Here is a 13,421-nt window from a genome sequence, read left to right on the forward strand (position 1 = left end):
TCACAGAGCATCACCGGCAATGATGACCACATGGGAGCACCACGGATGGAAAAACACGGCTGGAAAACCGCGCACACGCCATCCTTTAACTCACCAAGCAGGGCGACACGCTTCTATCGAATCTTGCGGTCATTTGATTTCTGGCGCCACCGGCAGATCAAAGTGAGCTGCCCTCCCATAACCTCTGGGGCCCGCCGATGCTGAGTGCTCCCCAACCCCGCCCTCTTCCCAGGGGGGCGGCGCGCGCTGACCGGCGTCGGGGTCGGCGGCAGCGGCCGTCGGCAGTGTGCCACCGAGCCGCGCTGTCGACCGTCGGGGACGACACGAGCTGGGAGCCGGGCCAGGTGAGGGCGTCCGCGGCCTCTGAGAGCTGCAGCTGCCATGACGCGGAGCTGGGATCCGGGCCAGGTGAGGGCGTCCGCGGCCTCTGAGAGCTGCAGCTGCCATGACACGGAGCTGGGGGGAGCCGGGCCAGGTGAGGGCGTCCGCAGCCTCTGAGAGCTGCAGCTGCCATGACTCGGAGCTGGGACCGGTTCAGGTCAGGGCGTCTGCGGCTCCTGAGGGATGCAGCTGCCATGACACGGAGCTGGGAGCCGGGCCAGGTGAGGGCGTTTGCGGCCCCTGAGAGCTGCAGCTGTGACGACAGGACAACAGCAGAACACGTGATTATTCTGTGGTTTGACGTCATCAGTAAGCTATGACGTCAAGTTATCTTCCTTGGTGCCAATTTGAGTGATATTATGATTATAGCGGGTTCGGTTGATCCTACTTACACGAATTATGCTGAGGTACATCGATTTTGAAATTGTCTGATGGTGCGATAGAGAATACGGCTTTGTCTGATCATCCGTTGGGTTTTTCGTTTGGCCTGCAAGAATATTTCGTTTAAATGTGTCTGTGCCGAACGGATGTGGACCATACTACTGCACAAACGAAAAGGTACGTAATGTTCGTGCTGCATCATTCTTATCAATGGATCGTGTTGCATTCTTCAATTTCAAATATTAAGAAAGGTATGTATTGAAAAATAGTCACGCAGCACGGCAGTTCAGCTGTTAAGTTTTACGTGAGCCCTGAAAGAAATTTAAAAAGCAGTGGGCTTCAGCCTGGAGCGTTTCTAGAATGTGCAATCACTTATTGCGGGCTGCATGCATGCAACCAATCTGTGGCAAAACGAATGTGACATGTAACGGCTGGTAGGTGAAACAAAACGGCTGAGCACTTCTATTGATTCACCTATTTTAAAATCAAATCACAGGTCAAGATACTAATTACGTTTTTAGAACCGGACAAAAGAAAGCCCACGAAGGTGATGGACCTCGCCCTTACGTAATGTGAAAGAAAACGCTTGCTGCGCGTCAGGCCTGTTCCTTTCCTCATGGTTTCGGTTACGATCCACGGGTTAGCTTTTTACGCAACTCTGCACAGGCATAATGTTAAGCTCCTCCACGAGTTCAGAATGTGGTGCCCCGGCGGCGGAGCCCATAACCCCCCGTCGGTACGAACTCCTGACTTGCACCACGACGTCCCGTCACGCCGGTTCAGTAATGACGCGTACTCCCATGTGGGAAGCCCGGATTGGATTTCGGCTCGACCTAAGGCCTCTGGGTCCAACATGAGCGCCGTAGTTTCTGGAGCTCACTGCAAGAATGTGCGGCGTATCTTTACGCCTTGAATACAGAAACATTTCTGTGCGCTTTCTGTCTTGCCAGCTCTGTTTCGCATCAAGCCATACTACACCTTTTCGCTGCCGCTCTAGGCCGATCGACAAAACATCTCATCCAATCTGCGAATGGAGCGCGTTCGGCTCAGCCGTCCCGGAGGGCGCCCATACGACGTCAAGTGGTTTTCGTGACGAATGGCGATTGCGGAAAACATCGTTCCAACAGTTTTTCCATTGGTCGGATGCGACTGCAAAATGGTGTACTATACCCTTTACGAGTGAAAGCAATGAAGAGTCAGAGAGCCAGAGTTTGTTTGAGTGCATTTCATGTCAGGTCATTTGATGACTGCGGCAAGTAAAGTTGCTAGTGATGCCGGTCACAAAAAGCACATTTTTGTTCCGAATCATCAAGGTGTAAGGGCACAGTTCCGCAAACATATGGCTTCATGGCAACGCTCTTGATGACACACTGATCGTAACCAGCCTTAAACCACTGTATTGTTCACCAGCCGTGAAGTCTTTACACCAAAAGCAGACATAGAGACAACCGGTTAAAAGCATAAAGTGCTGTCGACTGTTGGTTAATTAGAACGGCTGGTAAAAGCGTGCATTTATATCATCGAGACTAGAACCGGGGGAGTTCACAAATGCAGGCAGTTTCTGGCGTCATATAGAATCGTTTCATCTGAATTGCATCGCTGGATTTGTGATACGTGGCTGCATAAAGCTGCATATCGGTCCCCAGATACATCCTAGGCTACGCGTGCTCAGTCCATTTTGAAAAGAGATCATTGCAAAATGATGAAACACATATCAAATCAAAAGTTCCGAAGTGTTAGCGTGCCTTGATCCCAACAACTCGAATGATGGTGGACAAAATGTACATGCCTTACGGGTACACATATTGTTTTCCACCTACGTCTGATGAGCCCTTGAGCCAGAGGCGCAGCCAGAACTTTTTAAGAAAGGGGCCCGGAGCTCGATGATCACGCACCACGCCGATTTTTAACTTTCTGTCGGAAGGTTTCTATGGTGAAGAAGGAAAAATCCGGACTTGAGGGTAGGAGGGCCTGGACCCCTTACTTGGCCGCGTCCCTGCCTCAAGCTATTTTCAAATCATATGAAAATATGAATGCATTACTTACGCTGGTATTTGGCATCTAGGCATTTGACTAAAATTATTTAACAATCGGTTCGTACCATCACCCAAGATGCGGAACACTGCAGAAGTTCATTAACTGACACACTTTAACATTGTGATTCGTAATTCAAACAATCCATGCCATCTAAATCTCACTCAAATCACTCAATGTCACGCAGTGTCACTGCCACAATGATACTAAATGGCACTCAATCGAAATGGCTCTAAACGTTCAATATCAGGTTCCACTTTCCAAAACTAGAACAACACATCAGAAAGAATCCAAAGGAAAAAGGATAAAAAGGACAGAAAAGGCCAGAAAGAAGTGTAAATATAATGTTCATTGGAACATGGCTCTTAATCTACATCTGTCACGTTCCAGCTTCGATCAGCTCTGCGTTCGGTTGCCCTTTTGAAGCACTGCAAGATGACAACTCAAAAGTAACACGCATTTTTTAGTTTTGGTTTGCTGAGAGTGCAAAGGTTCAGGCGACAGCCAAAGCACAGGATATGTTTCCAAAGATCTGTAAGTATCTGCATGTTCGCGACCAACACCGCTCTACACACACGGCTGCGCTGCTTCCTAGTAATCCTCGGCAAATTATCCTGTGTCATTTAATGTCAACCGCTAATCATCGAAAACGTCGGGGTTAGTCATAACAAAACCAATGATTGCGTAATCAGTGCATTCATAACGTATTATGTAGAGCGTTCATGGCTTTGGACAAGTCAGATTTTTTGTTCGTTTTCTTCATTGTTTCATGCAATTCTGAGGATATTTACGACCTCCTGGCGCGGCCTCAAACATGTGTAGATGGGAACGAAAGCCTTTGCGTCCTGGGAAATGGCACGTGCGCTATTATGCCATGACAGTATTGAGCAACCCAGACACCGAGAACGACGGAACTTCATAAAATACTGCGGACCTGGCACGTGAGCGTCTGTGTCTAAAACAGCGCCCTGGCACGTGAGCGTCTGTGTCTAAAACAACGATTCCGAGCCAGGAACCATGTCCTCTGTTTAGGCATTACACTTATCCCTGTCCCATATGAAAACACGTAAACTACACAAAATACTACAAAGTTGACTTATTTATAGAGCACAGCAAAAATTCACTGGGTTTTAAGTCACTGACCCCGCCTGTCTCGAAAGATCTGAAATGAACAAGCTGTCGATGCTGTCAAGTCCTATTACTGTAACAAGTTTGAACAATGGCAAATGTCCCACAAAAAGTTGTGTGTGGTCAAAGTATTTTTAGAGGCTTACGTCCTTGACCTGACTTAAGCCACTGATCTTGGTAGATCAAAATTTAAAAAGGATTCCAAATTGATAAGTGAATAGGTGTTGAAAATGTGTTGTTGCTGCGAGCGCTCATTTTTTTTTTAACCTCCACTCAAAAACCTTTGGGGAAGTTAACTTCCCCTTCCCCTGCCCGGGCGCGGGTTAGCAAGGTCAAACCGCCCTATACGCTACTGACCCGGTGCCAGACATCACAGAGTCTAGCGATTGGTGACGTCAGATGTGACAGAATCTAGCGACTGGTGATATCAGACGCGACCAATTCCAATTTTTTCCCAAACTGGTGCCAACGCGCACAAGAGCATTGTGTCAACAAATTGGCCGATTTGGCCATGAGTCCAAAAACGACCGATTTGCGTAATGGTTCATACTTCACATAAAATTGCGCAATTCCAAGCATACAAATGAACGAAACAAGCAGCTTTTTACATCTGCCATTCGTCACCGTACAGCCACGCATGATACTCAGCTGTTGGGGGTCCGCGTCATCACGCGTCGCTGCCTGCGCCGCCTCTCACCACGTCGCGGCCAGTCCTCGGGGAACGGTGTTGGCCACGGCGGCCGCCTGTACCTGGCCAGCCGGGTGCAGTTATCATATGACGTCACATCGCAGCCCATCATCATCATGTGACAGTGGGGTGCAGTCGCGTGACGTGGCATGATCCTCACACGACAGCCGGGCACACAGTCATATGATATGAAATGACCATCACATGCCAGCTGGGCGCACAGTCAGGCGACATGACATGATTAGCACATGACAGCCGGGTGCACAGTCACATGACATGACATGATCATCACATGACAGCCGGGTGCACAGACACATGACATGACATGATTAAAACATGACAGCCGGGCATGCAGTCACATGACATGACATGATCATCACATGATAGCCGGGTGCACAGGCACGTGACATAACATGATTAAAACATGACAGGCGGGTGCAGTCACTTGACACATGGCTGGCCGCCGGCCGACCACGTGACATGGCGACCATAACACATTAACACATGTACACACCAGTAGAACACGCTGGGTTGATGCCACCTTCGAAGCTTGTACCATGCCACTTGTATGCTTGGTCTTTTGTATTGTTATGCATATGTGCTTGCGTCTATACACCAGGGCAAAGCACACAATGTCAAATACGAGATAGTACGCACGCATGACATTTGCTTTCTACCGCCACCTATGTCCATCAATAGCGCTGCCCACAAAGCTGAGGCTGTGTTTGATTCGCATGGCATCTGATCAGCCTTGACTGCAAGTCGGAAGATATTTCACACCACGTTACTTTATCTTACAGGATCTTGTGCGCAACCAGCCATGTGTTCAAAACATGTACTTCAAGGATCAGACCTCGTACATGCACCTCAAAATTTGACCGTTATTGCTGACTTGTTCATACGGTCTTAAATTGCAATGAACACTGATCGCAAATACTCCAGATTTGCCCGCCAAAAACCCGTCCGTCACCCGCCCAGCGAGCCGTGCAGTCTGAGCGCTTCAGCCCAGCTCAATAAGGTGACTGACAGCAGTCAGCGGCGATCTGACAGCTCATACAGCTCCACACGCGGCACCGCGGTAGCCCGTGGTGTCGTGGTGCTCGTTCGCTATTCTTAAGAAGCTCGACAAGGCGAGTCCATTTACGCGACATCCAGTCATCTGATTTGTTACACCAGTGCTGTGTCATCGTCCGGCAGGTCGATGTTGGGGCGTTGTCTCGTGCCGGCGTGTATCGCACCCAGCGCAATAAGCACATTGATTCCTCTCTCAGGGTCAAGCACGCGACGTAACGTCAATGGTGCCGTACCGACGTAACGTCAATGGTGCCGTACCGACGTAACGTCAATGGTGCCGTACCGACGTAACGTCAATGGTGCCGTACCGACGTGACGTCAATGGTGCCGTACCGACGTAACGTCAATGGTGCCGTACCGACGTAGCGTTAATGGTGCCGTACCGACGTAGCGTCAATGGTGCCGTACGACCAAACGGGAATTGGCTGTTGCCCTCGTGCCTACTAGGCGACAGCCAATCACATGGCAGGGTCAAGGCTTGTCACTGAGGACCCGTTGGCGCCGGCGGCGGCAGACGGTGGCCGGCGAACCCCGTAGCGGTGGGTCACGCTCTGATCACGTGACCACGGGTCACCGGCCGGAGGCTGGCTCTTCCGCCAAGCCCGCTGGGTGCGTGCACAGCAGGGAGTTATGTATTTTTCTACTGGAATGCACCAATAAATTGATGAAAGCTGGTAGCTGTGGGAGAGCACTTGACTACCTGCAGAGTCACACATAGTGTTTATCTAACATAAAACACATAAATAGAGCATCTGGACAGTGGGCACGATATCCACCTTGTTGGCTTCGCATTCAGGTACGTAGTTTCGCAACGTGAGTTGGGGTGCGGGGACTGAACAGTGAAAAACAGCTAAACTTACCCCCAAAATAGTCAACAAATGAGCTTCATTAATCCACCTACTTCCTTTTCAAAGTTAGCGAGGGAGGGTGGAGCACTAAGTGTGGGGGAGCTGAAGTCCCTCTCCCTCCAAATGAATAGGAAGCCACACTTTTGCTAGGATTATCGACTTAATGGTTAGTTGCAATCCTAAATCCATGTGTATACTGGCTCAGAAATTCTTCCCAATCGTGCAGCATTAAAGCATGTGGGACATTGATTCGTTCTGCCCAGGACACTTGTGGGACATTGATTCGTTCTGCCCAGGACACGTGTCGCATTTACTGGAATCGTGTATGTTATAAATAGTGAGGCAGCTATCCGTCGGGTGAAGCGGTGGATAGCGTGCAAACATGCTATATTTCATGTTCATCTAATTATTTCATTGGCATTTCAATGCACGTAAGAACTGTTATAAAAGTGTGAAGATACACTGACCACGATTCCCCGCATGACCACATATTATGCAGGGTGCAAAAATATATTGTAATAAGAACAAATAGGATCAGCTGCAAACCAATCGTTAAACATTAAGCATGAAAACAAGCTCAAGTGAACAACGAGTTTGCCACTACAAACCATCTTCGGTCTGAAAGCTCTTTCAGCTTCGTTCGAAACACATTTTGAATGGCGTGGCGTCATGGGATGTTTATTCATGTGAGTATAATATTTGGCAGAAGAAAAGGATATCGGCTCTCAATGCTGTTCATCTTCTCAGCATCCTGGCTTCAAGCGCCTCAATGGATAACTCTGTATTTTAGGAGGGGTTTACGACTGCTTGGTACGGCCCGTTTTCAAAGAGACGCACTGATATGTTTGTGCAATATGAATAGACGACAATGGGGCTGCATCGCCAAGTCGGGTTGATGTGACAGGGGTTTTTCGTGTTTTATCAGCAGGCTATTATGTTTTAATTGATTGATACACTGAGGAACTTGAACGCTTGCCTTGCTAATTTCAATTCAGAGTATGCAATTAGGATTTTATTGACCCTTGCAGTGTATTTCACCTCGTTTTTCTCTTTTTTTTGTCATGCCGATCTGTAGTGCTACCCACGAAGTTGGGACGGATATTTATTCACATCGCATATGTTTTGCTTTCGTTGTAACTTTTGAGGATATGCCGCGCCATGTTTCTTCATTCTATCAGAACTTGTGAGTCATCAGGCATGTGTTTAAAGCACATCATTAAGTCATAAGACGAGGTGGGTCTCTCTGCAAAGCTGTTCTTCTTTCTTACTTATTCAAATAATCACAACAATTTGAAATTAACATAAAACTAAAATATTCCCAATTTGCTTGACCAGAGAACGACTGAAAACCGAATCGGCCAAGATAGGCTTTCAGTTTAATCAATTTTTGGTCTCCAAGTGTCATCACATCTTATCATAGCCCAAACTGACTTAGATCAATGGAGTCCCACCGAAAGACATCCAAACACCTTCGGACCGGATGCAATAACGCAACGCTTACCTGTGGTCTGCAAATCCCTCTGTTTATTTCGCAGAATGTGTGGACAGTTTGCTCCTGGTATAGGAATGAGTTTGTTAGCCACCATGTTAAAAAATCTGGTTGATCTAGATCGCAGTTTTTCAGACTAGCTCATTCCAAGTCTAGTTCAGATTCGCTTGAGTTTTTTTCAAGCGTTGAAAGGGCCGACGGCCATACGTCCCTTCGCTTCCTGGATGTTTAGAGCTACCCCTACGTCGTTGCATGGTAATAACTGCAATGAACAAGGGTTTAATTCCCACTATTTGCGTCTGTCCACCCGTCTGAGCGCGTGTAAGTGGATGGAGGCCTTCTAAGCTCCTATCCACGTCAGATGAGCGAGGCCAATACCCGTGGCCGCGAAGAATCTGGCGGCTATTATCCCGGCCTGTCGATGCCAGCTGCTCGCTAGGCCTCCGTGTGGCAGATTGGCGCCCAAGTGTTTCAGAGAAATCAAATTAGAGTGGTGGAAGCTCCTGGATATCTTATTGTGATGTGTATTTTATTAAAAAGGGGCCAAACGGGCTGCAGTTTGAACTCAATGATCAAAAAGTCATTCACGCTTGTGAAGGGATAACACAATCCTAGCTCTATTTGTCGAGGTCTGAGACCGGTATCTTTTACAAATACTGGTGCTGACCACGCTGCTTTAACAATGCGTCGCCGTACTTCACCATCATAAAGAACTTGAACAAAATTGTCAGTGGGAAATTTCCATCAAATATTATTTGATCTTGTGCATCTGCTTGTTGCTTGCTTATTCTTGTCGGGGAAGTAGAATTAAGCGTAAAAATGCCTCCGGTGGCAGATCTTGTTTACAGTAATGACTGTTACCAAAAAATGCCTTCGGTAACAGATCTTCTGTCTGCAATAATGACTGTTACCAAAAAAAATGCCTTCGGTGGCAGATCTTCTGTTAACAATAATGGCCGTTACCCAAAAAATGCATTCGGTGACAGATCTTCTGTTTACAATAATGACTGTTACAAAAACAAAGCGCGTATGGAAAGATGGCCGATGACAAAGCTACACTTGTTGGAAACCGCTGGAGCATTGGCAAAGTGTCTTAATTGGTCAAGTGCATGGTGCTTAGACACAATGGTGCTATGGTTGCTTATGGTGCAAGATAAGGGTTCTGAATTTATTGGTTAACAACAAGCAATCCAGTGGTTTTCACCTTTTGTTTGATAATTAGGCTATTTGTCGTGTTTGTGTGTTCGAGAACATCAGTTGAATGGGCACATGTGTCCCATTCTCCAAGCTGGCGGTGCCTGTGCCACGGTGGTTCGCGCTATCAAAGTAACAACTAGTTCCTTGGCGCCCGCGCCCACTGTCAAAAAACAGTATTGAATTGGTGGCTCTCAGGCATTTGAAGTCAATCTACGTCACGGACAGGGAAGAATGGAAAAGGGGAAGTGGAAGCAGACCGATGGAGGATAGCAGATGGAATAACACAACACGTTTAGGTGACACAGACTCAGAAGCGAGAGCAGGTTCCGCATCTCGCAGCGTTGGTTCGCATTAGCACGCTCCATCCGCTTGCTCTGTCGCTCGCCGCGCCTGGCGATGGGTGTGATCGGACATTCGCGATGTTCCCGTCCTGCTCCTGCTTTGCTTCTTGATGATGTCGCCCTAATTCTGCATTTCCAACTAGGTCAGTGAATTAGAGCTTTTCGGTGATCCTTAACGGTAGCCAGCTAAACTCGGCTATGGTCAGGTGCCCTGCATGCAAGGGGCCTCCTGACAACTGAACACAACGAGCTGCCGAAGTTATAACACGAAAGATAATGACCCAGCGCCCTCGCCAACAAACCATTCATTTCAACGGCGCTGCATCCATGACTGTTTCAGACGTGGCCGCCATCAACCATGCATGATCCGCGAACAACTTTGTAAACACATGTAGACACTCTCGCCAGCATGGGCCCGTCAACGCAGCGGTAAGAACTATTTTTAACGGCATTCAACAAACCGGCTAATGCAAACATGCATTAGCAGTTTCATACCGGACCGAACACATTCATGATGGATTGGTCTAAAAGCAAACTTTACCACATCCGCAGGGCACACAGTCCGCGATATGGACAGAATGGACCGCCCAAATAAAAAGCAAAGGCGGCGCCGACTGGTCGCAATAACAGTGTTGTCATAGCCGTGTCGGCTTGGTCGGCGCTGCGTTGTTCCGCTGGCGGTGCGTCGTCCGTCATTACGACTTAGCGCGCGCCTGACGGGTGTTGCTGCACTATGACAGGCGAGGCGATCGTGGTGCATTATGACGGGTGAGGCAGTTGTGGCGCTTTATCACATGCCAGAGGCTGGCCGGCGAGGGTGAGCAAAACTTTCAACCCACGCGTCCTAACCCGGACCGCCTCTCCGCCTCATTCAACAGTCTCTGCCATAGCCTGCCCTCTGGCAGCAGAGTAGAGCTGAGGGTGGGGCATTGCCATAGCCTGCCCTCTGGCAGCAGAGTAGGGGTGGGGTGGGGCACTGTCACAGCCTGCCCTCTGGCAGCAGAGTAGGGGTGGGTGTGGGGCACTGTCATACCCTGCCCTCCGGCAGCAGAGTAGGGCTGGGGGTGGGGCACCGCCACAGCCTGCCCTCCGGCAGCAGAGTAGGGGTGGGGGTGGGGCATTGCCATAGCCTGCCCTCTGGCAGCAGAGTAGGGGTGGGGGTGGGTCACTGTCATACCCTGCCCTCCGGCAGCAGAGTAGGGCTAGGGGTGGGGCACCGCCACAGCCTGCCCTCTCGCAGCAGAGTACGGGTGGGGCACCGCCACGGCCTGTCCTCGGGCAGCAGAGTAGGGGTGGGGGTGGGGCACTGCCATAGCCTGCCCTCCGGCAGTAGGGTAGGGCTGGGGGTGGGGCACTGCCACAGCCTGCCCTCTGGCAGCAGAGTAGGGGTGGGGGTGGGGCACTGCCATAGCCTGCCCTCTCGCAGCAGAGTACGGGTGGGGCACCGCCACGGCCTGCCCTCTGGCAGCAGAGTAGGGGTGGGGGTGGGGCACTGCCACAGCCTGCCCTCTGGCAGCAGAGGAGGGGTGGGGCACCACCACAGCCTGCCCTCTGGCAGCAGAGGAGGGGTGGGGATGGGGCCTAACGGTCCGTTGCAGTCACGGCCGCGGAGGCCGACGCCGCCGAACAAGACAGTGGCCATTGTCCGCCGCTTTGTACGGCCGTTCACCACGTGTTCCTTTCCCCACGACGTTATTGACAGGCCGTGCCGGCGCTTTGAACAGCTGATTATCGTCAGCCTCGGCACGGGAGCCGGCCCCGGGCCCGTGTGCTGGAGCCCGCCACACCGGCAGGTCATGCCTGTCAGCCGCGGCCCGGGTGCCGCCGGCCCCGGACCGGTGTGCTGGGGTCCGCCACACCGGCGGGTAGTGCCTGTCATCCGCGGCTTGGGAGCCGGCCCCGGACTGGTGTGCTGGAGCCCGCCACACCGCCTGGTCGTGCCTATCAGCCGCGGCACGGGAGCCGGCCCGGACCGGTGTGCTGGGGTCCGCCACACCGGCACGTCATGCCTGTCAGCCGCGGCACAGGTGCCGGCCCTGGAGATCCACCTAGCGCGGGCGGGCCTTGCCCGTCAGCCGCGGTCCGTATCAGACTGGGACCGTACCGCGAGCCCCTGCCAAAGCGATGGAACTCGGACTGCTGGCCAGCCAACCCAGCGGCGACCAAAATTATCGCGTGCGATGCACGAGCAGGGCCCAGAGCGGGCCGATGAAACTTTGATGGATGAGCCGCGGAGGCAGCGCTATTAATAGCTGAGCCAATAATGGGCAGGGTGCTGGCCGATTTCGACGCGTGGCGATTGAACTGCGGGGCCACGCTGCAGACCCGGAGGAGCTCGGCAGCGGACTGGTAAGCCGGCCGCTGAGTAACGTAAGCCTTCTCCCACGTGAGATGTCTGCAGCTTTCATAGGTCACGCTTGACAAACTTGTTTGCACTTTCCAACGCAACAGAAACTTACCGCGTCCAACCCTTAATTGGAAGTTGCTGACGCTTAACTCGGGCCAACCAGCTGTAAAGCTGGTTGCATTTCGACTAAATCTACATCAGTGACCAATTATAAACTTTCGGGAAAAATAGAACATGCGGCAGCGGGAGCAACATCGTCGGTTCTAAAGATGCATGAAAACGGGCAGCTTATGGTGCTATAGCGAAAGTTAAGTGAAACTGAGGTGCAGGCTTGATTAAGACAGTTCCCTAGATGAACTTCCGCCGTCGGCATGTGACCAGAAAATAGCAAAGTGATACGGTGCTGTCAAGTCTAAAAATGGGTAAAACAGAATGTTTTCGCAACCGGGGCGCATATTATAAAGACGAGGAGTCTTATGCCCGTGACCTGCCTACGACGGCCCTCCGTGACGTCAAATTAGGCAGCGTCGCCACTGTCAACTAAGGCACCCAGACAAGAGTGCATCGATACTTAGACATGATATGTGCAAAAAAGACCTCGATGCAGTCTTCCCCCCCCCCTCCCCCTTCTCCTCCCATTGCCGTTTCCAGACTACAAAATATACAGCTCACAAAAAAAATAACACCAGTGGATTGGTCTAACCAACATCTGCGATTGGTAATAAGTTGTTTGTTGCGAGGTCAATAATTGACTCCACTATGCTAGTTCAAAAGCCAATTTTTCCCGCAAATGGCACTTTCTCAGCTCTACAGCCTCACACATACACCATTCCTTGCAGCAGCACAAAACCTTAACAGGTGTGTTTCTTGTTTAATTCTAAGTGCAATGATGGATAGCTGCATGTGTTTTACCGTACAATTATGATGCATGGCTCCGTTAATGTAACAAAGGCGGCCCACCGAGCGCGCTCCGCAGCATCGTCGGTTGCCGCCGCCGCCCCCGCCGGCCATAGATTACTGTGCAGCGCTCCTCGAAGACCCCCGCTGCTCCGAAAGCAGGAAAGCCAGGGACATGTTGTTTGGCGTGAAAACACGCGTGATAGATGCCCCATAGGCTATCGGAAATGTGGGCGCAATGGTGCACCATGGCGAAAAGGCACCCTCAAAAAATATCAGGTAAGGGACGCATCGACCCCTTTTCACGGCGAGGGTTAAGACGAGAATCAAAACCCTGATGCGCGTGATAGAAAATGTTCCATATCTATGCCGACATTACCGGTAAGTTTATATGATCAGCACCAACCATCGAAGCTCCAATATCCTGATACCCCGCACACGGCACTGGCCTTGGGCTGTCAGAAACGCAGACGGTGAAGCCGAGAGGTTTCGATGCCCTTACCGAGCATAAGGCTAATGAGTAATTAAGGGTGTGGTGCGTGTTCAAATAAAAAAATCTAACTATTTATAAACATAACACAGCTGAAAAAATGTCGTGAACCACGTCCCAGGACAA

General features: G+C 50.6%; 1 protein-coding gene across 1 annotated transcript in view; it reads left to right on the forward strand.

Annotated features, from left to right (window-relative positions):
* The first annotated feature begins 575 nt into the window (after positions 1 to 575).
* Positions 576 to 13,421, forward strand: part of LOC119108294 (reticulon-4 receptor-like 2) — a 42,597-nt gene continuing 29,751 nt past the window's right edge. Inside the window, exon 1 of the mRNA XM_037231870.1 lies at positions 576 to 602. Coding sequence (XP_037087765.1) covers positions 576 to 602 — 27 coding nt within the window. The remainder of the gene's footprint in view (positions 603 to 13,421) is intronic.

This window comes from Pollicipes pollicipes, unplaced genomic scaffold (genome assembly GCF_011947565.3).
Source record: "Pollicipes pollicipes isolate AB1234 unplaced genomic scaffold, Ppol_2.1 Scaffold_6686;HRSCAF=7923_pilon_pilon_pilon, whole genome shotgun sequence".
NCBI lineage: Eukaryota > Metazoa > Arthropoda > Thecostraca > Pollicipedomorpha > Pollicipedidae > Pollicipes > Pollicipes pollicipes.